The 27,873-nt window shown below is 42.3% G+C and overlaps 1 protein-coding gene across 4 annotated transcripts in view; it reads left to right on the top strand.

Moving 5' to 3' along the window:
- HIVEP2 (HIVEP zinc finger 2) overlaps nt 1-6,971 on the top strand; it is a 151,608-nt gene extending 144,637 nt beyond the window's left edge. For all 4 annotated transcript variants that reach the window (XM_073337492.1, XM_073337495.1, XM_073337493.1 and 1 more), the window contains one exon: nt 4,330-6,971. In XM_073337492.1, coding sequence (XP_073193593.1) covers nt 4,330-5,142 — 813 coding nt within the window. In that variant the 3' untranslated portion in view covers nt 5,143-6,971. The remainder of the gene's footprint in view (nt 1-4,329) is intronic.
- The last annotated feature ends 20,902 nt before the right edge of the window (nt 6,972-27,873 follow it).

The raw sequence follows: 27,873 nt of genomic DNA, 5'->3' as shown, positions 1-27,873 counted from the left end.
AACATGACAATTCTTGCTATTATAGTTACGCTGTGCATTCTGTGCCTAATCCTGCAAGGTGCTTAACACATGCTGAGAGGTGCTTAGCACCATCCGTTTGCTCTTTCAGAAAGTGCTCTGCACCTTGCAAGATTGGCTCCTGAGACCTCAGCATTTCTGAGATAATGTCAGACCCATTTCAATAAAATACATATAATTCTTGTTGTAATGAATGGCAGTAATTCACTGTCATCTCTCATGTTTATTTCCTTCATATTTTTGGATCTAAGCCTAGACAGGACATCAGTATGACTGGGCTAATTTTAAAACTCTTTAACCTAGCGGAGAAAGTCATGGCAAGAACCAATGGCTGAAAACTGAAGCCAGACAATTGCAGATAAGAAATGAGGCACAATTTTTTAAAAGTAAGGTTCTTTAACCACTGGAATAAACTACCAAGGGAAATGTTGGATTTTCCATCTCTTGATGTCTTCAGATAAAGACTGGATGCCATTCTGGAAGATATGCTTTAGCCAAACACAATTTATTGGGCTTAATAGAGGTAACTAGGTAAAATGTAATGGCCTGTGATATACAGGAGGTCAGACAAGATAATCTAATGGTCCCTTTTGACTTTAAACTCTGTGAACCTAAAATCACACACATCTGTCTATTTTTTTATCTATTCTTATTACAAATAACACCTGAAATTACTATAACTGAAAATAATGGATGGGGACTATTTTTCACTTTCAGGATTTGGTAATTAGAACTTTAATAATAATTTTGTCACTTTTCAGAGTAGCAGCCGTGTTAGTCTGTATTCGCAAAAGAAAAGGAGGACTTGTGGCACCTTAGAGACTAACACATTTATTTGAGCATAAACTTTCGTGATCACTCTAGTTACAGTGTGTATGGTAACACCCATTGTTTCATGTTCTCTGTATATAAATCTCCCCACTGTATTATCCACTGGATGCATCCGATGAAATGAGCTGTAGCTCACGAAAGCTTATGCTCAAATAAAATCTGTTAGTCTCTAAGGTGCCCCAAGTACTCCTTAATTTTGTCACTGATGCTGAAACCAGAAGAGAATCCCATTCACTCCTGCATAGCTGTGCTGGCTCCACAATTCTAATAGGAATGAAAAAGTGTGTGTGTGTGTGTGTATTTTTTTGTCTGTAAAACAAGACAAATTCTGAATACACAGAGTTATCAAATCAGTTAAGTAAGAAGGGGCTAACTTCGTCTGCTCTGCATTGAAGTTAAAACTCCCATGGCACTTTTTATTTGAGTAAAGATTTGTTCTAGTTTCCCTGGCCAAAAATGTTCTTCCCCCATTGTTCTACTGGGCTTTGATTGGCTGCCACCCTCCATTTCATATTGGCTGCATTTTGGTGGTTCTTCATATATACTTTAAAGTGCTTTGGGATTAAAAGCACAATATATGAATTATTATTTCTATAAGAAATTTAAAAATCCTAGAAAGGCAATATTTTTATAGGGACTACAAAAAAGAAAATATTTTTGTGTGCCTTCTGCTGGCTCTACAATGGCAGTTAACTCACAAAACACTCACTCTGAAGTAGGTCTGACACTACTGTAAAGTTGGTGCACAAGTTAAATTGCTATTCATCTTGTACTGTAAAGGCACAACCCTGCATTAGGGGGCATTGAGGCTCTGCTGTGGTGGGATCCTCGGAGCATACACTGCTGTGTCAGCTCAATTGACCTTTAAAGAGCTTCAATATCAGATCTGCTGGCCAGTGCAAGGAGTCCTTTCCCTTCCTTCCCCTTTTGAGGGGGTTAGTACCACTAGCACTGGGTAGGAGTTGAGTGACCCAGAACGCCTGGGAACCTGTAGTAGAGGCAAGGTTCACATAGAACAAGATGCATGCACACAACTCAGGTACATTGGCATTATAGCTGGTATCTAGCAATTTCATTTCTGAAGAGTTGTCTGTGCATAATTGAGGGCACCCCCCTATTTCATCTTTCCTTTTAATTTCATCCTAAATGGAGATAGGCCTGAACCAGATAAGCCTGTACTCTCCTAGACTTTGGAGGTTAGAGGAATTCAGACTGTGAACTTGCATTTGAATTTTTCAGCTGGCCCCTGTTTCTATAATGGTTCAAACCAGAACCCTGCTTTTGAACACCCCTGAGCTTTAGGAGGTTCGGAATCTGGATCCAGATGTGAATACTGTGACTCAGGGCCCTGTATAATTCTATGTACATCTGGGACACTGCAGGCTCTTAAACAATTTAGCAGCTTGTATCATATTAGTAGTTTCCAAAGGAGGTGGACAGGCTGCTTGCTGCCCTTTGAAATTGTTGCAGGATACAACGGGGAGAAGTTATTGTTTACAGATTCTTAGACCATAAGGGGTTCCATGTTCCTAGGTTCATTCTTCTAAGAGTTACTTTACTCTGCAGCCCTCTGTGTTGCCATTGCTCTGTTTCTATTTTGTCCGATGTGGTCGCGTCAGAGACCATGGATTGGGAAACATTTAAGAGGACAGTCAGATTGAGAAACTGTCTGGCAGACCAAAGAAGGAAAACAAATTCAAGCAGCTGTGCTGAGGGACCATGAATTTCTAAAACAACGGCAGGCTGACTCTCTAAAGCTCTTGCACTAGAGAGCACTGAAATAGTTACGTCTTTCTGCACTGTCAGCCTGGTGCTCTGGCAATTCCATTTTATTCCTCAAGCTTTGTATCTCATTGGCAGCATAGCGAGCTGCCACTGTGCTTACCTAAGACAGGGGTTATTTATGGGGTTTAAACGTCTCACCCTTATGTAGGAGAAACCCTGACCTAGATTCCTCTCCGAGTCTAACCTATCTCGGGTCATCCCTCCTGCCCCAGCACTGATTTAAATCGAACATGACAAGGCTGCCGTGCAATGTGTGATTCAGCCATCAGGTAGCACAAACACTGAATCTTTAATTGTCCCCTAAACCAGTTCCCCTGGTACAGGATCAAATGTTTGGTTAATGCCTTGGGAGCTAGGATTTCCCTGTCAAGTGCTGATGCATTAGCACTTTTGGGGCAGTCTCCAGATTGCCCGTACCTGCACTGTGATTAGCTGCACAGCTCTTGAGTGGTAATAGTCTTACGATCACTAACCTTTCCACTTTAAAGCAGCGATTAGGATTGTAGTAATTTGATTCCCATGGAAGCTCTGTGGAGAACTCCCCCATAACACTATGCAAATGTAGTCCTACTTTTCTACCATCACTATTTCTCTAGCCACCAATAAGCAACACGTAATCATCAAATAAAAAACAAATTGGAGAAATTAAGAGACCAAAAAGGGGGCTCCAAGTGGCTCAGGATGTGGTTAGTAGGGACTGGAGGTGAGCTTTTCAACTCTGGGTTGCTCTTTCATGATAGGACCTGGTGTAGAAAGACCAAAAGTCAGTATCTTATGATTGCAGTACAGTGGCCTGTGGAAAATCCCTCAATCCCATTCCAAGCAGATAAGTGCCTGTGTCGCAAAACCACCACTTCAACTGGCAATCCACTGGCACCCTTCTTATGGTTGTTTCATATTTATATTGGAATAGTGCCTAGAGGACAATATCAGGACTGAGCCGCCATTGCATTAAGCACTGTCTGAATACTTGCCAGCTCTGCATGGAGGCCAAGGATTCAGCAGGCCTGGAAATGGAACTGTCCTTTCAACAAAGAGATGGTGCGGGGTGAGGCACGTTGCTAGGACACTCTGGAGAAGATGGCTTTGATGTTACCTGTGTCATACCTGTTTTGTGGAACAGAGAGTTTTATTCTTCCTGGCTTTAGTCCAGCAGCCCAGCACCTTTTGCCAGAACTAAAGTGTGTGTGTGTGTGTGTGTGTGTGTGTGTAAGTGTCATTTTTCTTTTACTAAAAAGGGTATTTCCCAGCAGTAAGGCACTGATACCAAAAGCAGACTGCCAACACCAGCACTGTAGGAATTTACACACTTTGCAAAAATAGGGGTGTTGACCGTGAGGCCCCAGCCTAATTTCACCTGTGGCAATAGATTCTATCTCCCTAAAATTCCCTCTGCAGTTTCAGTTGACTATTGCATTCTTCAGTTGCTGACCTAAAATATTGTAACAGCTGCCACATGTCACCTCAGAGGGAGACGCCTTTCAGTGCTGAACAACATGAACCCTACATATACCTTATGTACCTGGTTTAAGCAGATAGTAGAGTTTACAAAGTGCTTAAGAGATCCATTTGGATGAAAGTTGTGAAATGAACAGAAGGTCATTATTTTACATACACCGCGTAAAAGAGAAATTGGTAGGTTTGGAAGCTTCAGGAGTGATTTTGCTGACTGTGGTGTTGTTTTTCTGTTTACAGAGAAAAGGGTTGTCTCAGGGTCCTTACTTCAGTGTGTACGGAGAAAAAGGAATTTCGAACCATCATGGGTCTAGCCTGTTCCTGGAGGGTCCTAATGACTATGTCTTCAGTCACCTTCCATTACACTCCCAGCAACAAATTCGAGCACCTATCCCCATGATGCCCATTGGAGGTATCCAAATGGTCCATTCAGTACCTATGGCTCTATCAGATTTACATCCTCCATCCATCTTGCCCCTGCAGAGGGAGAGCTCTGAGGAAAAGCAAAGAGTAACTTCAGAAACCATTACAAAAGAATCCTATATTATTTCTAAGCACCATGAGAAATGTACCTCTCCTCACATTTTGTACCCAGCTGTTCCATCCAATGTATCCTCCTCTCCATTGCTAAAACAAAGCACTTCAGAAGACAGTTTTATAGCCACAGAAAGGGAACAGGAGGAAAACATACAGACTTGTACAAAAGCCATAGCGTCTCTGCGAATCGCCACAGAAGAAGCCGTTCTGCATGGGACAGAGCAGCCGCAGAGGGCTTCTGAGCCTTATCAGAATCCCTTAGAAAGTGCACATTTTAGCATTAAACACTTTAGTGGATCTGAGCCAGGCCAGGCCTGTGCTTCAGCCACCCATCCTGACTTGCACAGTGGTGAAAAGGACAGTTTTGGTACATCACAGACTGCACTGGCTCATTCCACCTTTTATAACAAGAGCGGTGTAGATGTCAGACAATTAGGCTTTCACAGCAGGAAAGAATCTCCATCAAGCACACAGGAAAGAAAAGATACATTATCTGAGAAGAGCAAACTGCATTGATCTGAGATGCCTGGAGACTTTTACCCATACATTTATCTCCCCACCCCCTTTTTTTCTAGAGGTAGAAGTATTCAACTTTACAGCATGCCTGTCCTGAGTTACAGTAGTTTGCTATTATATATACTTTTGTTATATCAAAAGAATTAGATAAAATGACAAGTCATCATGAGCCTGACCAAAATGAAATTTCAAATTCTTATTGGGTCTGGTACTTTTAAATTGTACAGATGTTTGTGCCTTTTCTTTACTTTGCTTATATTCTTATAAGCATTTTTTTAGCAGTAATTTGTACATATTTTAGAATTTGTGTATCTGCTTTGTAATAAATGTAATTTCTTTCCTTTTTTGGACACTTGGATCTAAATGATGTAAAGCAAAACAGCATCAATATATATGTGAGGTTGCACTAAAAGCATATTTTTATATGATTAAAATTGAAAAGCTTTTATGTACAGCTCTGATTCTGTAATACTAATATTTATTTACTTTGTTTCATAAATTGTACATTTTTTTCTTAATGTTGTGGATTGCTTTTCTATGTGAAGCATGGGATTTACTGTTGCGTAATTAGAACAAAAATGTATATTGTAAACAAGATATTTAAACTAGAGTATCTTATCTTATTCTGCACTTATGCATTAGTTTAAAAAAAAGATAAAGGATGTATCAGCCAGTTCTTAACTCTTGTAATTTTTTTGTCTCTTGTTTGCTGGATTGACTATAACTTAAGTGCTGATTGTGATTTTAAATTGATAGTACCGTAAAGCATTAAAGTAAAACAATGTGCTATTGTGACTTTTTTCAAAGCTTTATAAAACAGTTATAAATATATTAAAAGTATTTGGTCTTATGTGAACATGTTGATCTATATATTCTCCTTTTAAAAAAATGGGAAAACATTCCACCCCATGTAAATATGTACAAGTGCATCACTGGTACAATTATATGTAACTGATTTGGACACTAGGGGTTTGATCTGCTCTCATTGAAGGTGATGGGAGTTTTGCCATTGATTTCAGGGAAAGCAGGATCAGGCCATAGGTCAACACATACCTATACTGGAGTGTCTTTAAAAACGAGGTGACAAAGAACATCTAAGTCTATAGAACTTGGTTGTCGGCTGGCCCAATAGCTTGGCAAGCAGTGCTGTGCGCTGCGTGTGGGAGACTCAAGCTCAGGAGTGACCTTGGGTGTCTCTGCACAAACTGAAGCTTAGGTGGATTGCGGTGGGATCACACTTGGGGACTAGAATGGTAGGAATGAGAGTGCAGGGAGAAAAGAAGATGGACACTTGCTCCCGAGCACCACCAGCTCGTCAATCTCCACAGTGGTACTGGTTTCAGCTTTAGGGGAAACTACCTGTCCTCCCTTCTGCCAGGAGGAAGAGCACCACAACTGTAGTCTCAGCCCTCCTGGCTAGAGGGAGAGCACCACAACTGTAGTCTCAGCCCTCCTGGCTAGAGGGAGAGCACCACAACTGTAGTCTCAGCCCTCCTGGCTAGAGGGAGAGCACCACAACTGCGGACATCCACAGAGTTCAGGGGCAAGGAAGTATTCTTGTTCTTTAAGAATACGGCATCTTTAGGACATCATCTGGATTGGTGTTCAGTCTGGGTGGGGGACAGTCAGGAGGAACCCCTGTTTATATGTTTGAAGGTGTGATAGGTTACCACTGCCACCAGCACACACACGAAAAAACCCAAGAAAAATATGGGTTATCTTTTGTGCTATTTAGTATATTATAATTCTGTGAAACCAAGTTTGTATATTGAATTACAATACAATTAAGGAGTGTTCTTTAAAAAGAAATAAATATACAGTTATGTGAATGAGATGTCTACTTTTCATGTGTTCTTTGAACTTTCCAAGTTTATCTGTGAAGTTTACTTAGCATGATAGTAAATTATCTGTGCCATCTATTCCTAAACACATGGCTTAGAAGTCAGTAGGAGGGCTTATGTGTAGGTGTAACAGCTGAAAACACAGATCACACTTTGCCCTCCTACCAGCTATCATCAGAGTACATCTTATTTTCCAACAATGAGATGTTGGAGCAGGTCCCCAGTTGTCACAATTTGCACCAGCTGAGGATCTGCCCCATTATTTCCATTGCAGTGTGCTATTCCAGGTGCTTATGGGAGGCTTACCAAGTTGTATCCATGCCAGGAACTGGCTCTTCTAAACCTGAAGAGAGGAGAAGCAGGATATCTAGTTGGAGCCACGATGCATACAGCATCATGCACCTGTATAAAAAGGAGTCTGTAATAAACAAATTAAAAAAAAAATCCTATCTGGCAAAAAAGTTGTTACCCTGCTGAGGTGCATTCTACTGTATTAATTCACTTAAGAACAAAATGCCCTGCACAGTGGACAAATAATCACATATATTTTTATTAGAATGGAGTCCAGGAGTGCCACAGTGGTAAAAAAAGGTCTATTAGCATTTCCAATATAAGATCCCCCCCTCTATTGCTGGACTTACAGCATGCTTGTTTTAATTAATTTGCAGCTGCGATTTGTCACTCAATTTTTCAGCCTGGGAGCAATTTTTTTTATAACTGTTGATCAAGTATCATTGAAATTACTTGGGATATTTTTTGGTTAAAGTGAAGCAACTCCAGTAGTGGTTTCCGATACTTTCTATTTTAATTTTGATGATATGTTTTAATGAGTTAATATTTTTATACAGTGCTTTGAAAAACATAAATCATTCTACAAGTGCTATGTATGTAGTAGGAATGGATCATTATTTTTATGCTATGAAAAAATATTGAAAAACGAACCTAATGCAGACACTTGGGACAAAATTTTCAAGAGCACCTAAGTGACATAGAACCCGAACTCCAATTTTCAAAAGTGACCTAGGGGGAGTTTCTCAAAGTTATTTAGGCACCTAAAGATGCAGATGGGCACTTCGTGGGATTTTCCAACGTGCCCAAGCAGGTTAGGCTCCAAACTCTTACTGATTTTAGGAGGGTGGCTGGCGGAAATACATACTTACAGATGCACTGTTTCATGCCCCTTTCCTTACCCAGCCTTAGTCACATGGTGCTGGTCACCACCTCAATCCTAGCCCCTCTGTGTGATTGGGGTGGATGGAGTCCAGTCGAGTAGTTCTGAGATATACATGCTCTTATGTAAAAATCTTCCAGAAATTAATAAGGCTGAAAGGAAGAGATTTAATACAGAGAGATTGAATTGGGTACTACAGAAATTACTCTGAGAAAATATAAAAATTTAATAGGGAATATTTTCTTTTCCATGGGAGTTTTGAAAAATCCTATGGAATTCTAAAGCAGGGATATAATTACCTATTATATTGGAAGATTGTTGATTTCTTATGTAATCTATACAACTTTTTACATAAGGGCCAAGGGTGAAACAGACCCCTGCCTAGCTCCCTGCCTCCTTTCCTCTCAGAGTAGGATCACCATAGCAGTGTCAGTACCTATTTACCTTTCGTGACAGCAAAGAAAAGGGTGGGATGTGCCCCACATTACTACCTGCACAATCACAACGTTAGTATTACACGCACACTAAGGCAGCTACCGTGTCCTGTGCCGTGTTAAATATCTGCACGTTGCCATTTCCCATATTAGGACACACTGACAAAATGGATGGGCTTTTCAAAATGCCTTAGGCAGACTCAGTCAATGACACTTGTCCTCCTAAGTCATTTAGGTGCTTTTTGAAATCCTAATTAATATGCTCTGGAAGCTCTAAAGAAAGTCTTCTAAGGAAATCTAGCACATGCAGTGCGAACACCTGCCCACTCTACCATGCATTTAATTCTCACCAAATTTTTGACATTTATGGTTGTAAATCACACACATACACAGGCAGCCAAGACCACGTGCATTTGTGTCAGTTGAGTATATTACTGTGACAATACTTGGATGTGCCCTCCATTTCCTGACTTGCAGACTCTATTGCAGGTTTTGTACATATGTTTTCTGGAGGCCCAATTTAATACTTAAGTGTTAAACAGTTTGAATAGCCCTAATATCACTCTTTTGGGCTTTGTGTGCTCTACAGCAGCCACCTGAGCTCTAGATTTGGCATGACAGGCAGAATTAAGTATGGAGAGCGGCTTTTTGAATTACTTTGCTTTTGTCCATATGTGAGACCTACATGGGCTATGTATTTACACAGGCTGCTCTTGGGGTATTGTATTAGGTGAGGAAGGTTCCTCTTCAGCATTTCTTTCCTTTGTGTGTGAGGAGAGAGCTCTGTAAGTGTGGCTGCTATTTTTTGTAGCCGGAACAGATTTTTTGCAATGTCTTTAAACTTTTGTAAAGGTCAATGGCTGTATGATAGGTATGCAACTGAAATCAAATACATGGTAAAGATAATGATCTCATCTTAGAACAGGGTTTTATTGGACATATTCATTGGAGGTTTCATCACATGACATCATCTTTAATTCCTGGAAACTCCAGAACAATCCTGGAGGGTTGGCAACCCTGTCTTAGAGCATGACTGGTGCTGATGGATTAAATTCACACCTGTGTGAGGTCCAGCATGAGGCCTATGCACCACGTTAGTCCTCGTATAGGTATTCGTTGGGATTTGAGGCCTTGTGCTGACCTTTACACTGGGAATAAGTGGCCTCCAGACCCTTAGTGTCATTGTCACAAAGATTTTTAAAGAGTGTAAATTGCCTCCTGTAGTACTGTACATTCCTGTGTGCTATAAAAGTAACCATCTAGTAAGGTAAGGCCTATATAGGTGAGATCCTTAGCGCGTGTAAATCAGTGTAGCTCCATTGACTTCAGTGGCACTTTGCTGATTTACACCAGCTGAGGAATGGCTTGAAGATACGCCTGCACAGCAGTAGAGGTAACCTACACCAGCTCGGTTGGTCATAGGTTTGGCAGCAGGCTAGAGAGAGGAATGTTCGGAAAAATAGAGGTAGAAATGTAAGTAGTAACGATTTCTTGCTCCACTGGGTATCGCTGTGTTTCAGCTTTACTTGGGTATTCATCCTGAGGCAGACAGTGACTGGAGGAACGTAATCAGCCACAAGATTAATTAAAAACAAAATAACATTACCACATAAACCGCCTTGTCACATTCTTCAGAGATGAGTGACATCCACTAATTGACATGCCTATTCTGAGACAAACCTGTAAGTGTTAACGTATACAGAGGCACACACAGACCCAACTAGGTGAAGAAACACTAGCGGCAAAGCAGACTCCATATTGCAAAATACAATTTATTTTCCCTCCTCACAGCGAGGATAAAGGCAAGGATGGTCGCTCTGGGCCTGATCCGACACTATTGAATCCAATGGGAGTTTTAACATTCACTTCAATGGCAGGAGGATTGGACTGTGAGGTCCTATTTCTACAAGGTACTGCTGAGCACTCTCACTGCCACCCAAAACAAAGGGAAGTGAGGGTGCTCAGCACTTTGCACTCCTTTCCATTCCTTCCCCTCCTGGAGACTTAATGGACTGTGTCTGTTCCTGTTATCAATAGGGATTTTACCAGGGCCTTCAATGGTAGCAGGCATGGGCCCTAAACTTGTGTGTGTGACAGTGGGCCATAACTGCACAGACTGTTTGCATGAATACTCTGTGTATTTTCAAAGCACGCGGACAATGGCACGTTTCAGACATTGGCACTTTCTAGACTGCAAGCCAAATGAATGCTTAGGTCAGGGCCTGTGCGCTTGTCTTTAGTGCCTATGCTCAAGATCTCCAAAGAGTTAGCAATAGGTAATGAATATTTCAAGACCCAGATTTTCAAGAGAAAATGCTCTCATTTAAGCACCTAAGTGAAATGATCAGAGTTTCAAAAGGGCCGAGCACTTGTTTTCAATTACGGAGCACATTTGAAAATATGGCCCTTAAAAATTGCACTTCTCAATAACTGAGTTTGAAAACATTTGGGGCTTCAGCTCCATTTGGCATTTTTTATAATCACTCTTTCCTGCTCAGCATCCATATTTATCAAAAAAGCAAGCAAGCAAGCACATTTATGGTTGAAATTGCTTAATTTCACTGCCAGGAAAAATGAGAACGATAAAGTGGAGATTAAAGAATTTCCGTGACAAGCTTTTTCCTCTCCGTTTTATATTTATGACATTTTAACAATTAAATGTGGGATTGCTACAGAAAGACTGCCTGATCTTCACCTGAGATCTGTTTCACAAGTTTTTTGTGGACATGCTACAGAGGAGAAAGCAAACTTTTAATACTATAGTGTTCTACATGAAGTCAGGGGGAAATATGGACATTGGAGGTGATACTCCTTCACTGGCAGAAGAGGGGCTAACTGGACTAATCGTTTTCTTCCATTTCTATTTCCTACCGTCCTGCTGTGAGCAGGGAGGTGCTGAGCTCAAACAGATCTCTCTTTAGCAGTATTGTAGGATGAGTAGATCTGCTTGCCTGCTGTATCACTTATTGCAGGGGACGGGAGCCTGGAGGGGAATAGAAAGTTGGGGGAGCAATAGTTCTGTGGTGTTATTCCCTCTCTCTGGGACCCCATGAAACTGCTGCTGTTAGAGCTCTGTGGAATAGGGTCTCTGCCAGGCTTTACAGCAAAGGATCAGCCACTGTCTGGGCATTGCCCTGTGCTAACCCTGTGGATTTGCATGCACAAATCCAAGTGAGAGTTAATGCTGCTTAAAGCAGCATTAACTCTGGCTGGGGTTTCTCTTTGGCTGCTAGTGTGGCAGAACAGCTCCTGCAGGAACAGTGCTGCCAATGGGGAGCCTCAGAGCGATGCAGAGATGTCTCCTGTTCTCTGCTCCCCAGGAGATGCAGGGTTGAACAGCCCCACTGCCCATTCTACATCTCCTATACTCTCCTGGTAAATAGTTGGAAATTCTATAAGGTGAACTTTTCAGAGTTTCCTGGCATCACCAGTGAGATTTCCCAGAAGAGGGGACTATTGTTAATCCCTTTGATGCTTTTTTAAAAATAAGATGTTCCATATAATACCAAAAGTACCATATACTGCGATGTCAATTGTACCTAAAGGAATATGTCACACAACAATTTGTTGTTCAGATGCACAATACCCAAGAATTACAATTAAAACAAAGGGCAATTGAATACAAGGACACCTGACTGTTTTAAAATGGTATGGTTGATTTTTTATTCCATTTTATTTTTTGGCTTTTCAGTTTCTGGAACAACAGCAGTGACTATGGTTTAGTCATTTATGTTCGGAGTGTTTTAATATAATGCCAACTCCTGATTTTAGACCGGGGTGGGCAAACTATGGCCCGGGGGCCGCATCCAGCCCTTCAGACATTTTAATCTGGCCCTTGAGCTACCGCTGGGGAGCAGGTTCCAGGGCTTGCCCTGCTCCAGCACTCCAGCCGGGGAGTGGGGTCGGGGCCTCCATCACTGACAATCTGTAAATCAAGACTGGATGTTTTTCTGAAAGATCTGCTCTAGGAATTATTTTGGGGGCAGTTGTATGGCCTGTGTTGTACAGCGGGTGAGATGAGATGATCACAGTGATTGATCCCTTCTGGCCTTGGCACCTCTGCATCTCTGAACTAATGCAATGTTACAATGGAGTTTGAAGGTGCAAATCAGCCTCTAACAAAACAGGAGTGTGCACGCTTTCAACACCAAAATGACTTACTGGCTGCTAATTAAATCTTGGTGCAAATGGGGTTTCATTTTTATTTTTGATAGGAAAAAGTGGTTTTATTACATTTACTTGGGTGAGAGCCAGGGATACAGCTCAATATGAATCAAGTAAAGTTAAAGGCCTTCTGCAGCAACATATGGCTTGTTTGGGAAGTATGAGTCATAAATGGAACCAGATGCAAAAAAAAAAAAAAAAAAAGAAAGGAAGGAAGAAAAAAAAGTTGTAAGAAGGTAGCAACTGTCCTGAGGCAGATGCCAATATTGTTATTTCTGATACTGTTTCCACCTCGTTGTGAAAAATTTACATCTGTACATTAGTGAACAGTTTTTTCCAATACCAAATCTCTGTTTCAGAGCACTTGGATGGCACGGGTCCATCTAGCCTCTCTGTTCATAGAGATAACTAAGTCCTTATACATGCGATTTTTTTCTTGTGACCTACTAAAATATGATTTCTAGCACTGCTTGCTCTTTTCAGCATGCTTCTTGCCATGGCCCTACATGCTCTTGGACTGCCAAACCTCTCAGTCCTGCAGAAGTGCCATTCTTTGAACACACAGCCAGCCTCATTTACTGCAGGGTTGGCTCTCTGTTATTCAAGGTCTCGTGCAAAGATAGATAGGTAGGGCCCTGTGCAGCTGTCTCCCAACCTAAGGCTGAACCCTCTGACCTCCTCATGACCACAGCCCTCCTCACATCTGCCAGGGAAACCCAAAGGCTCTGAAGCTTATACACAAGCCAACCCGTGTGCCAGGAGCATGACAAGTGACATGGGGGGAGAGCAATTAGGGAAAGACCTCTGGCAAGAGCTTTGATAGCCTGTAGCATGATGCTAGGCTCTGAGCAAACGGGAAAGGAACAGAATGGATGAGCAGGAAAGAAGAAACAATGAGGGATGAGCAGACTGGGGGCATTTCTGGATTATTACTAGATCTGTCAGCTCTTTGAGGGGCACAGGCCCCTGCATATATTCTGGGAGTTCTAGGCAACCATATAGATAGTGGTAAACCTAAGGATGCCAGAGCTCCACAACCCCAAGAGTTGCTGAAAGATTGCGGCTAATAGGTTTTTAAGGTTTTTGCTACTGATCACTGGACTCCCTCTGAAAACACCTGCCAAACCCCTTTGCTTTCCTCCTTCCTTGCATAAGATCTCACAGCTTTCTTCAAAGAGTAGATTAACAAGAATCACCACCATCTCTTTTCTTGTGTCCCCCCACCCATCCTTTACTTCTGCCCTCCTCCCCCTTAAAACCATTTCTTACTATAAGCAGGAAATCACAGATTCTCTCTCACACACACCCTAGGCTGGGAAAACGTATGTAGGCCTGTTGTGTTAACTGCAGTAATAGTAAGGCTTATACCCTCTTTGTGTGCTCATCTCTCCTGGAGAACAACATGACCATGTACATCTGAGTGGGTGTGACATTCCAGCCAGCGTGAGGCAGTTTAACCCCACACACAAGCCAATATGTTACTCTGTAAACCAATTTCACGAGTGTAGCATTTAGGACTAGCCAGTGAACAAACAACAAAATCATGTAATGGAATGTGGTGACATATGCTATGCTTCGTTTAAGCCCAGTCTCTACCATAAGCCAGGTGTCAATTCCTTTTCATGTATGTGTTTGGGTAGTCACAGCCTGTCACAGTGATGGGCCCTCATGGAAGGTGGAGCGCAACCTCCTCAGGGCTACTCCCTTGCCATACTGACTAACCAAGTGGCTATATAGTCACTATTATGTCATTGCACTTTGGTCAGGAGAGTGAGCAGGGACCTCTCCCCCTTAAGCCCACACAAATACTCTCCTATCTCCCGCCCCAAGTGAAAATGAAAAAGAAAAGTTGATGCCAATAGATTATTATGGGAAGTACTTTTGAGCAGAAGTACAATATTGACTTAGGGGTTAGGGAGTGCATGTTGTCTAGTTGTTAGCGCAGGAGCAAGGAGTCTGGAGACCAGGGTTCTGTTTCTAACTCTGCCACTCGCTGTGTGTGACCTTGGGCAAGTCATCTGACTTCATCATGCCTCAGCTGGGACTTTTAAATTTGCAATGCCAAGGCATGCACTCTGAATAGTAAAGCCCAAGTGACGAGTGTACAAACCTTCTTGTCTGTAACAGGATCTGGGCATGAACCCTAATGGTTTCAAAAGCCACTTTTATGGCCTTAGATAAACTATAGAGACTTGGCTCCTAGACAAGGAGCGGAGTGCTGTTGGCTTGATGGTTCACAGATTTTTTTCCCTTTTAATTCCATGATGGTGGGGGGCAGATCTGAGTAGGCTTCTTCACAGACTCTAAAGAAGAACACTAGACCTATTGCTTTTGCATTGAATATTCTTTGGGAGTGTGGTTCCCCTGCCCCTTTTCTTCTTCAAGAGGCATTTAGCCTGGGTTTTCACTTCCAGTTTTTGTTTGTTTGAGGGGGAATTTCAAACTGTGGGCAAATGTAACCCTCCATTGTTTGTGTTATCACGCACATGTAATTTATTACTGCAAATTACAAATATTAACTTGAAGAGCTGTCTTCTCCTTTTTCTTTCCTTCTCTCTCACCCTTCTTCACTGCCTCTTAGCTCCTGTAATTCTGGCAGGGAAAGGGGGATTCTGGTCGTAGAAGGATCTTGGCTAATAATAATTGAACAATTGCTGTGGCGCATGCTGAGTAGGGATTGAAGTTATTAAGAGAGCTGCCATTCAGGGCAGGCTGCTTCATGTACCCGCACAGCTCCTGTGAAACTGAGCTCATCCCAGCTCTGTGGAGGGCCTGCAGGGAGGTTGCAGGGCGGCTGGGGTGAGGGGACATGAATGGGAAACTGCCACTTTTGGTGAGGAGTCCAGAGTCCAGGGGAATTATTAGCTTTGTTGGTGTGATTTAAATATTTCACTTTTAAATTTTCACTTGTTTAAAAAGAAAACATGAATACTTGTCCTGGGCCAGGTTGTGCACCCTTGCTTAGGCTGCTGTCATCCCTGGGAATAGCCATGTGCTCACTGCCATGAGTAAGGCTTGCACTATCTAGCCTTAAATCTACCACGATCAGGGATTGGGAAGCTCACGTTCATGATTAATGCTTTGTTCTCTGCTCCCAGGCTAAAAAAAGGTTGGGAGTGGCATAGAGGGAGTTTCATAGAGCAGTTTCAGCTCCTGGGTGGAGAGGGTTTCCTCCGTTGCACCAACTATCCTGGCCTTGTGCACTGGGAAATGGAGACTGAGCTCTGTAACACGCTCTGCAGCAATCCTCCAAACTCGGGAAAGGGCTGGGGGAGGTTTCATGTGCAGTGTTGCATAAGAAGGAATGAGTGAAAGGATGGGAGGGCACAGCTACAGCCTCTCCATAAATTTCTCCATGTAGGGAAATTTCATAGGCCTCAATCCTGTAAAGATTTAAGCACGTGCTTAACTTTATGCATTGTGAGTAGTTCTACCGACTTAAGTGTGCGCTTAAATCTTTGCAGGATTAGTTGTAATCTCTTTGGGGAAGGGACCTTGTCTGCCTCTGTGGGCTAGATTTTGTTTTTGGCAATGTAGCCCTATTTTTGAACAGTTCCAATCACAATGAGATACCAGTCCTGACTGAGGCCTCTGGGCACTACTGCAATATAATAATAATTATTATACCACAAAAGACACAAAACTCTCCTGGTTTCAGGCTCTCTATTAATCTAAACGTATCTCCTCTTTGTTGAAAGGATCACGAAGGTTTAGGAAGCTGCAGAGTGCACAAAGCTTGAAAACCTTACTCTAGTCTGAGGGAACATTGTCTCATGTACAGTTCTGCATCAAAACCATGCAAAGCTGGCACTTTCCCAGACTTCTGATGGCGTAAAATGGTACAGCTCCATGTACTTCAATGGCGCTGTCCTGATTTACTTCAGCAGAGAATTTGGCTCTCAGTTTTGCATGGTTTTGACCGGTGGTTTTCCCTGAATTTTGCTTTGAGTTTTTTTGGCTCTCAGTGGGTACAAGACGTATGAACAGCTGAACCCAAACTGCCTCGCTACACCTGGCTCTACTGTGGTTAGATCAACTGTGGGAAAGTCACTTAAACTCAGCGTGCCTCAGTTGCATCAGTAAAACTGGAGTAGTAGTGATTGCCTCCTGAAAATTGCTGGCTTACCGGGCTACTGTGAGGCTAAATTTACTGATGGTTGTAAAGCACTCTTGAGCTTCAAATAAAAGGGCACAGCATCGCTATTTGTTTAGTTGGATTGTGTGTGTTCTCTCTTACGGGCTCTGTAGCTGAGAGGGGGACATATAAGCCACACTGCCACCAGGCACAGGTTAGAAAGACGCATATGAGTGCTCCAGCTTGGAGACCTGTGGAAATGTTGCTGAACAAACTCAAATTCTTATTCATTTTTTAATAACAAAGAGTTTTCCTCACTCACCGCAAGGTTGAAAAGCCAAGTGCAAGGTTAGTTAAAGTCAATGGAGGAAAACTCGTGAAGCACTGTCCTGTTGCCTTACTGGTAGTTTTGCACGGTTCACCCTTCATAATGAGCCTAATGGGTTGACAAATATAAGACAAATAAAGACAAAGATAAGTCTCAAGCTTTGAGGAGCACGTTCACCTCAGCACACAAATTTGACAGGCAGTTCACAGAAGCCCTGCAGGAATGAGCTCCAGACTACAAGCTTTTAGAGCTGAGGTAGACTTAGAGTAAAGACTAAGTAGCAGCCGTGTTAGTCTGTATTCGCAAAAAGAAAAGGAGTACTTGTGGCACCTTAGAGACTAACCAATTTATTTGAGCATAAGCTTTCGTGAGCTACAGCTCACTTCATCAGATGCATACTGTGGAAAGTATAGAAGATCTTTTTATACACACAAAGCATGAAAAAATGGGTGTTTACCACTACAAAAGGTTTTCTCTCCCCCCACCCCATTCTCTTGCTGGTAATAGCTTATCTAAAGTGATCACTGTCCTTAAGAGCTTAGCTCTCAGATTTCCAAGGTCCTGTGGCATGACACTGGCCTTTTCATAAGGTGAGTCCAGGACCCAAATGCGGGATACAACAAAAACAAGAGAGCAGGATGCCAAAAATGATGAAACACTCTTTCTTTCTTATAGGTAACATTTGCTATAACCTCATATTCATGATCTCCCCTCTCTGAGGCTGAGCATTCACAGGACTAAACAATGAAATAACAGGAAGTTGATGTGGGACCAAGGCAAGTTCTGGTCTCAAATGAGTGCTATGCCTTTTAATGAGACACTAATGAGAGGTATGATAAAGAGCCATCAGAAGGGGGGCTGGCCCATGCTGAAAGACAGTGGAGCCAGTACAAACTAAGGTCCACATTTTCAAAAGTGGCCTCTAACTTTGCATACCTCACTTTTCAGAGGCTCAACTTGAAACATTTGAAAAGGGCCTATGACATGGCCCTGGCGGTGCTCTCCTTCTTGGGCACGCATCATGCTGCTGTGTTTGTGCCTCCCATACTGAGTCCATATGCTTTAAACTTCCTGTGTCTGAGTGGGTGTGACCCACATGCTTGTATTGCACCATTTAGTAGTGTAAACAAGGGCAGAAACCATGGGGCGGATACATTGTTTCTTGTTTTTTGTTTTGGGGACTCTGTATGCCTGCTGACTTGCCAGAGCCAGGTGAGGTGAGTGCTGGATGGGCCAGAATCTCAAGACCGTGATTGGCAACAGGCTATCTGAACCGACATGGGTGATTTTCATTGTGGGCAAGCAGCCTGGCGGAACACCTTCATAGTCACTCTGAGAGTGGAACCAAACTCAAGGAGAGGAGAAGGCATTTATAAATAGGAGGAGTGGAAGCCAGACTGAAGAATTTAGCAATAGAGCAGTATAAGGAACAGACGGGTCTGCTGTAAGGACTGTGTTCCAGGGACTCTGCCAGTTTTGTTGGACTCAGACTGCAGGCTCACTTACCGCACTGGAAGAAGAAGATGACTAGAATTTACTTAAGGCCGTCTGCAAATTGCAAACTGTTGTTGTGAAGGTTTCAGAGTAGCAGCCGTGTCAGTCTGTATCTGCAAAAAGAAAAGGAGGACTTGTGGCACCTTAGAGACTAACCAATTTATTTGAGCATGAGCTTTCGTGAGCTACAGCACGAGCTGTACCTCACGAAAGCTCATGCTCAAATAAATCGGTTAGTCTCTAAGGTGCCACAAGTCCTCCTTTTCTTTTTGTTGTTGTGAAGATTCAAATGGAATTTGAAAGAGACTGTGGGGCTGATACTTATTTCCCAACTTTAAGGAGGGGCAGGCCCTACAAAAAGACAAGACACCACCTCTATCTCTGAGAGACAGAGAAGAACCCTGGGGCAGTATATGTATGTGTGTGTGTGCACATACGCTGCATTTGAACTTTGGAAGTAACAAGTACTAAGCCTGGAGGAAAACCCCCTGAAAGTTGTTGTTGATAATATTCATAAGTGTTTCATGGGTTATAAGCAAACTGTTATGCAAATAATACACACACACATAGACATAGTAAACTTTTTTCCTTTAGCGATTTTGTTGCTCTCTCAGAGTTTTAATGGTGTATAAAATATATAAATCAAAGCCTTGAAAAGACTAAACTGTGGTCATACTGCAGCAGAGAGCTAAGCTAAGGTACAGGAAAGGGGAAAGCAATATTATACCTAATATTGTATTTCCCCAAGAGGCTCCAGCCTTGTCTCTTTCCTGGGCCTGTCTGGCACACTTCCTGGGCACAGACTCGCTGTCTGTTACCCCTTCACAAAAACGGGTCCAGCTGCCCTTGATCCCCAGGCCCAATGGTGACCTCCCCCCACCCCAGACTTCCCAGTTGCTTAAGTATACCCTTCCCTGGAGTTCTAACTTGTGCATGATAGTGGAAGCAAGTGGCCAAACAAGCTCTGCAACAGTCTCCAAACCCAATCACTGTTTACATAGAACGAGAAAGATACAGATCCAGACAAACAATAAAACATTTGGGCTCAGGTCAGAGTCCTCTAAAGAATCCAAGATCTCCCACTCCCCCAAAACATGGCTTCTCTTCTGAATCATGAATCCTATCCCTCTTCTCTGGAGAGACTTTCCTTCTTCCTCAGCTGGTCCTGCATTTAAAAAGTACCTCTCTACTTTGAAAGCATGCCCCTTTCCCTCTCCTTCCTAAGTGTCCTTTTACTGTGTGAGTTCCTCCTCTGATGTTTAAGGCCAAGCATTAACAATAGGGCTGCCAATGAATTTAAAAAATTAATTGCGATTAATCGCACTGTTAAACAATAATAGAATGCAATTTATTTAAATTTTTTTTGATGTTTTCTACATTTTCAAATATATTGATTTCAATTATAACACAGAATACAAGTGTACAGTGCACATTTTATATTAATTTTTATTACAAATATTTGCACTATAAAAACAAAAGAAATAGTATTTTTCAATTCACCTAATACAAGTACTGTAGTGCAATCTCTGTGTCATGAAAGTTGAACTTAGAAATGTAGAATTATGTGCAAAAAGAACTGCACTCAAAAACAAAACAATGCAAAACTTTAGAGCCTACAAGTCCACTCAGTCCTACTTCTCATTCAGCCAATCACGTTTGCTTACATTTGCAGGAGATAATGCTGCCTGCTTCTTGTTCACAATGTCACCTGTAAGTGAGAATAGGTGTTCACATGGCACTGTTGTAGCCGGTGTCGCAAGATATTTACATGCTAGTAAAGATTCATATGTCCCTTCATGCTTTAACCACCATGCCAGAGGACATGTGGCCATGCTGATGTTGGATTCTGCTCAGTAACAATCCAAAACAGTGCAGACGGATGCATGTTCATTTTCATCATCTGAGTCAAATGCCACCAGCAGAAGGTTGATTTTCTTTTTTGGTGGTTCAGGTTCTGTAGTTTCTGCACTGGAGTGTTGCTCTTTCAATACATCTGAAAGCATACTCCGCACCTCATCCCTCTCAGATTTTGGAAGGCACTTCAGATTCTTAAACCTTGGGTCGAGAGCTGTAGTTATCTTTAGAACTCTCACATTGGTACCTTCTTTGCGTTCTGTCAAATCTGCCGCTAAAGCGTTCTTAAAATGAACATGTGCTGAATCATCATCTGAGACTACTATAACATGAAATATATGGCAGAATGCAGGTAAAATAGAGCAGGAGACCTACAATTCTCCCCCAAGGAGTTCAGTCACAAATGTAATTAATGTATTATTTTTTTAACGAGTGTCATCAGCATGGAAGCATGTCCTCCGGAATGGTGGCCGAAGCATGAAGGGGCATACGAATGTTTAGCATATCGAATCTTCTTCAGTCGAGTCTGTTCTTCTAACTTGGCCTAAAATAAGTGGTTGATCTTGTTATTATTAAGAGCCCAAGGGTACCTACTACTGCCTGCACAGCTCATACTGGATGATAATAAATACAAGTTAACACATTGTTTTATTATCTTTTAACATAGCCATTTACTGACATGAATGTTTCTTGACCTCGATTTTCTATTGTTCTAGCCAAAATGTTGGCCAGTGACAATTTAATTAGCCAGTGGTCAATTGATCAAATAATACCTGCCCTTGGAAATCAAAATGGATCAAAATAAAATGAGACATTGTTATTGTCACAACAGATGTTTTGTTTCCTGAGTTTTGCTCAAATTAACTATAGGAAATAATTTATTGGCACTCATCTTAAGTGGAAGGTACTGTACAAACTATGCTTTAAATAATATATGCATGTTTCTATAGATGTTAACCCAGTTTTGCTTTGTTACTTGAATGGAAATCTGGACTAACTTTACTGATTTCAGTGGTGTTATTCTGGATTTACCCTGATATAAATGAGAGCAGAAATCTACCCCATTTTCCTTTCATGATTCTTGAATCCTTACCCTCTCCTTCTTGCTTACCCCTGAAAAGAAGACAGTACTTTGAAGGATTCTATAGTTCCGGCTTTGGGCTGGGGAACTTAGAAGGAGAGACTTCAGGTCATCATCCTAGAACTCAGAAATGCTAATTCCAGAGGCATTCTCCTAACTTGAGTTATTAAGATGTCGATTCAGCAGAGCATTTCAGCATGTATTTACCTTCAAGTACATGCTTAAGAGCTTTGCTGAATCGATACCTCGGTCAGCTGAATGGTTTGGCATGGAACTGGGAAGGTGTTTCAACTCTCCCAGGAGCTTGCCTTTGCGCCAAGAAGGTTTGGTTTAGATAGTATGTGGGAACGGTCTGGCCTGATTTATGCTTGGAAGCCTCAAAGAAATGTTGAAGTTGCATAATGCCTCCTTAACATTCCACCTGAAGGGATGGATGTTCAAATGATCTGTGTAGGTACAATGAAGGCAGACATTAGTGGGATCTGAGACACTCTGTGTCTCTTCATGCTTCTCTATGTAGAAGAGTTATAGATAAGGGCCAGTGGGACACTTTATTTATTCCTTTCTCAACCTATTTACCATTGCGGGCTGCATATGGAGCTCTCTGTGTGTTACGTGGGCCGCATCCACACAATATATATACTACCTGTCTGGCCCTGAGGATGTCACATAGGCTGCAACTGTGCTGATTGGGCCGCAAGCGGCCTCTGGGCTATGGGTTGATAAACCACTGCTTTATAAGAAATAGTATTTTCAGTAGCTTTCCTGTATATAAAAAGTGTTTTCATATTTTCTTATATCTGCTGCTGTTTTTGCTTCGTCTGTAGGCTGGATGTAGTAATAGTTAGGCATTTCTCTTTTTAATCACCATCACCACAGTACTGTTGCCTTCGAGTTATAAGGAACCATAAACAGGGAAGGATTTAGCCTCAGAGTGATAGGCACTTGATGACATGCTAGTTTTATATATTTAGTTGTGTGGGAGCAGGGAGACAACCCTTTGCCCTGAATAATTTATGCAAAGAAAATAGACATTTGGTACCAGTGGAAATAAATTTAAATCACCCTCTAGAAATAAACTCAGATACTTGTTATGATTGGGATTTGGAGGAGTTGGCATGACACTGATACTGAGAGATAAAGGACTACAGACATTAAACTAATTTGTAAGCCTCACTTAATGAATATAAACTTTAATATACTTTTTGGGGGGTGGCTCAGTATTATTAGTGTAAACTATAGCTGGGATTTGCAAAGGGCACAAGGGAGTTAGGCACACAACTGTCAAAGAAAGTAAATGGGAGTGGAATGCCATAGGCTGCCTTGAAAATCCCAGACCATGTGTACTTGTCTCATACACTGAAAGTGCTTGAAATCTCTAGCAGAAGTCTGTGGCAGTTCATTAATTTAATCCACTGCTTTTTAACTCACAAAACTCAGAATTTCCTAACATATTTCCATGTCAGGGACGACCTGGCCAGCGTGACTTTGCTGTTAGGTCAATAAATAGCCTTATGTTTACACATTTCTAATACCTCATCTCTTCCACAGCCTGGGTGAACTTATGGCCAAGTAGTTAAAAGAGTGCTTAGGGCTAAATAAAAAAGGCACCTCTTCGCTAAGATCTTACCCTCTGTGACAAATCCACAATGGGGATGCTGGGCAGAGAGAAGGATAGTGAAAAGCAAACAGTACTACAGAGGAGGGGAGCGGAGGGAGGAAATTGGAGCACAGGGAGTCAGGAGAACAGAGTCCTTTGTGGGTGTACTCAGCATTACCTTTGTTTGGTGCTTCGCTACTATGGTGGTAAACAGCAAAAGGTGGCTTGACTCCTTCCATCCGCAGCTGTTGTGGCTGCAACAGAGGGGTGGGAAAAATACAGCCCAGACTGAAGTGGTGGATGGAGAAACCCTCGAACATACTCATTGTGCTTATTAATATCTTGAATCACTGCCTTGGGGAACATGAGAGTCACCTCAGTCAGGCTGGGGTAAAAGAGTTCCTTTAGCAAGAGCGGGGTACAAGAAACACTGGCATAGATACATGGAGTCCCCCTTATTTTTCTCTACTAGAAACAAGGCCTAACTAAGGATAACAGATATTACAACAATATGTTTTGAAAGCCAGATCAAAGAGGTACCTCAAGAAGCTCAAACTGAGGCAGCTGGAAATGGTGGCTCATGATTAAAAGAGCTGCAGCACCATGTCATTGCTACCATCAGCTGGCTTAGTTGTCTCTAGACTCTAAACCGTTGGGCTCATGGTTTGTCACTTTGTAAAGAGATTTCCATTCTGATTCTGGGAGACTATCATTGTCTTTGCTCCCAGGCAGGGATTGTGGAGAACTGTAATGGCACAACAAGGCCTCTCTGACTTCAGGCCCAGATGTGGGTGGTAACACTAATGTAATGTGAAACCTCTCAGCGAGAGAGAGGGATTAAAAAAGAGAAGTCAGGCTGTCTCTTTATCTGCCTTTCAAGACATTTATTACAGAGCATGCATACAAAAATATATTTCCACTACTTTATACAGTACATGCAAGTTTTCCTGCTTTGTGTGCATGTGTTAAGGACATGGGATTCAGATAAAGCAGCTATCTGCTGTATTTGAGGATCAAAACGTGCTACAGAAAAATGTATTTATGAAAGGTCAGGCACTAGACGAATCTCATTCCTCCTCTACCCCCGCCCTTTGGCTAATAAACAGAAAATCCTGCAGCTCCAGTTTGGAAACAGCCTGTGCTCTGGGTTCCATCCCGACAGGCTCTGCAGGTTTCACCCCCAAAGGCTCTGTAGCCTGTTCTGGATAACAAAACCTGAGTGGAGAGGTCATGTTATCACCTCTGCAGTTGGATCTGCCATGCACCTCAGGATACTGTCTGTAAAAACAGCCCCTCCTAAAAATTAGTACTGAGGTGTCAATATGGAGTGTTAACTTCAAATGAAAAATAATCAGGCAACCTGCTGCAAAGTATATAAATATTCCCTTCTCCATTGAGCAAGAACAGTGGCAGATTGAAACATCAGAGGTCCCAATTTGCACAGACCAATTTGGTAGTAAAAGGGGATTATGTGTCCTTTACATTCTGTGATGACTTCTCCCTCTAGCGTTTATAGCTCTTACTATGTCCCTGAATTGTTTAGATTTTCTTTGGGAGGGACCTGACGTTTCAAGATGCTCCTCATTACTGCCTTTTACTTCTTAGCGCCAGACTATATTTTTTGCAGATAATGGTGTATTAATAGACCAAGAGGCGTTGTAGTGATAATACAAGCAAAAGAACTTGCAGACAGTGTTATGCGGGGAAGGACTGAATATTATCACTGTGTCTACCTAACTCTAGCCAAATCAAGTTTCCTACCCAGCTTCAGTGAATCTGAATTTGTGGGAGGGAGAATGGCACATAAGTTGGCAGGAGAGCTCTGTGTGAAGCTGGCAAGTAGAGAAGACCCACAGAGCTCCATTCCACATCTAGATTCAGACTTTTCTGCAGTGTGGGGTGGGATGGTTAGATTCTGAGTTCTTCTTCGGCTAATTATAGAAATAAGGGCTAATGGTAAAATTCAGATCCAGATACAAACTTTCCCAAGGCCAGAGGGTGTTCTCACTGGGCTTCCCCTTTGGGCTCATCTCGAGCTCTAAGCTAAGCTTCTTTAAACAGCAGTAGCCTTCTCTTTAATGTGAAACATTAGTCTAGCTCTTTACCTCCTTTCAAGATAACAGCTATGAACGCCCTCTCTGTAATAGGAGGCACGCTGCTCTGTGTGTGTAGGAGACGGATGTACCAATAAATATCAAAGCAAGATTCTGTTACATTAGCAAATGAGCTTCTGCTAAAGACAAGAACATTGCTTTCGTGTAAACATTTATAAAAGCAGGGATACATATCTCTTGAATAAAACACAGGTCATTTTATGGAGGTATGGTGTACCCGTTTCAGAATATTTGAATTACATTGTCCTTTATCATAATTACGTATTTATTACACACATTTATAAGGCTTGCATCACCATAGTATCTGGATACCATTCACAGAACATAAATAATGCAATATTTGCCACTAAAAATGAGAATCATATTAATACGACATGTATTTTGAGTATGCCAACCCACCATCCTGTCTCCTTTCATATCATCCCTTAAGCCCTACTTCTGTGGCGCCCAAAAGACATGAAGAACTAGGGACCTCCCACAGAGACCAATCTGCCAACACTCCCTCTGACTTCCACCCTGTGGTTGACTGTAAAAGCACCCCAGCTAGTCATAACCACCATCACAAGGGAAAGTGAAGGGTTTTTTTCAGATCACAGGGACCTACACCATTTAATTCTGTATAGATAATGATCAACAGCTTGAAACACAATCAGATGAACTGGCAGCCAGTGCAGAATATAGAGCATTGGTGTAAAGTGCTCTCATTGGTCTGTGGGCAAGCTTCGAGGGTAGCCCTTTGTGGAACTCATTACAGTAATTTAGTGTGGAGGTAACAAAGCATAGGTGCTTTTGTGAGGCCCTCATCTGAGAGGAAATAATTAAATTCCTTGATTAGCTAACAATGAGTACTTAGGAATCCGGGATCAGTGATGAAAGCAGTAAACTCAGATCCTACAAGGAATAAGTGGAAGTTAGGAGCCTAAATACCTTTGAGGCTCTGGCCCTAAGTCTCCAATACAGCAGATTACCTTGACATTAGAAGACATTCACCCCCATTTGACAGCACAAGCACAGCCCCTTCCAATTCCTCAAAATACTTCCCACAGCTGACAAGTATCTCCTGAGTCTTAGCTAGCCTGAGCCAAAGCCAGCTAGTTTTATAAGAAGTCCCTAATTCAGCCAGACACTGGGACAGTAAGGGAAGAGCAAGGTTCAGGTGTGTTGAAAAAGATGAAGCAATGAGTCTCATGAGAATGACGGGGGGAGGGTGGGGGTTGCATCCCTTAGTGCCATCCCCACATGTGTTGAATAAAAGGGGAAACAGTGAAGTATATTTTGCTGTAGTCAATTTGGTGCTTTGTGATGGGGCCCACACTGGCCCTAAGAGGTAAATTAGGCCCAATTACCTGCCCAGGCTGTGCCTAGAGGAGGAGCCAGGGAGCAGGGATTGATTAATTGGACACAAGGCTCAGCTGGGCAGGGACAGGTGGGACTAGGGTTGCCAACATTGTATTGCAAAAATAAAGGACTGTTTTCTTAGCACCCCCACCCTATCCCTCCTGCCAATGTTATTACTTATTATTATAATTAATTAATTAATTAATAAGAAGTGCTCACCTACATTCGCCAGAGGTATTTCTTGCTTAACAACTCCCGACCTTGTTGTACAGAGATGAAAAAACAAGGGACGTCCCTTGTGATGAGGGACTGTTGACAACATTAGGCAGGGCTAATGTGTGCCAGGAAGCTGGTCCTAGAAGGGGGCTGCAGGGAACTAGACTGCAGTCCTTCCTCCCAGGGAGCTAATATCCAGGATGGCCAGCAGGAGGTACCACTAGCAGTGAGTGGACCCTGTGACATGCTTGCTGCTCTACCACACTGCAGAAGTATTAAACAATTAGTTTTACTACCATGACACTATTAATATTAACCTCGTGTTCCCCTTTAGCACTATCTGTATTTGGAGAATATTTTTCCAGAGCTCTGGGTATTCAAGGTTCTCCTGGAAGTTCGACAATGCAGAGTTCCCTCTAGAGCTTCAGTGATACCACTCTTTGTTGCCGACCCCCAACATTTTGGCACCTGAGGCGGGGAATTCAAATGACGCCCCCATACCCCCTCGCTTGGGCCAAAACATTGAAAGGTCTCAATTCTGCCTTCTTCCTGTTCTACTCCTCTCAAAAAGAAAAGGAGTACTTGTGGCACCTTAGAGACTAACCAATTTATCTCTAAGGTGCCACAAGTACTCCTTTTCTTTTTGCGAATACAGACTAACACGGCTGTTACTCTGAAACCTACTCCTCTCATGGTACTGCTCTGCTACCTACCCCAATAAAGGAGCACTAACAACTTAAAATACCTTGTTCAAAAATTTTAAGTAACGCTTAACTTTCAAACACCTGAACAGCAAATGTAACTTTTCTTGTCTGCATAGTAAACACTGGCATTTTTATCTGTTTGAATAATCAAAGTGGTGCTTTCTGTGCCTGCTTGGTTGCAAAGATTTGAACTGCTTCCTGAAGATCCACAGTCTGGGCCAGCTCACACTCTATTGAGATGGTTGCAAGGCCAACCCGCCTCTCCTGTGTCATTGTGGAGCGTAGATGTGTTTTTAACTTCAGCTTGAAGAAGCTGC

The sequence above is a fragment of the Lepidochelys kempii genome, chromosome 3 (genome assembly GCF_965140265.1).
Source record: "Lepidochelys kempii isolate rLepKem1 chromosome 3, rLepKem1.hap2, whole genome shotgun sequence".
NCBI classification, from domain to species: domain Eukaryota; kingdom Metazoa; phylum Chordata; order Testudines; family Cheloniidae; genus Lepidochelys; species Lepidochelys kempii.
The sequence above is the reverse complement of the archived record's forward strand: the minus strand, read 5'-3'. Positions and strand labels throughout refer to the sequence as shown.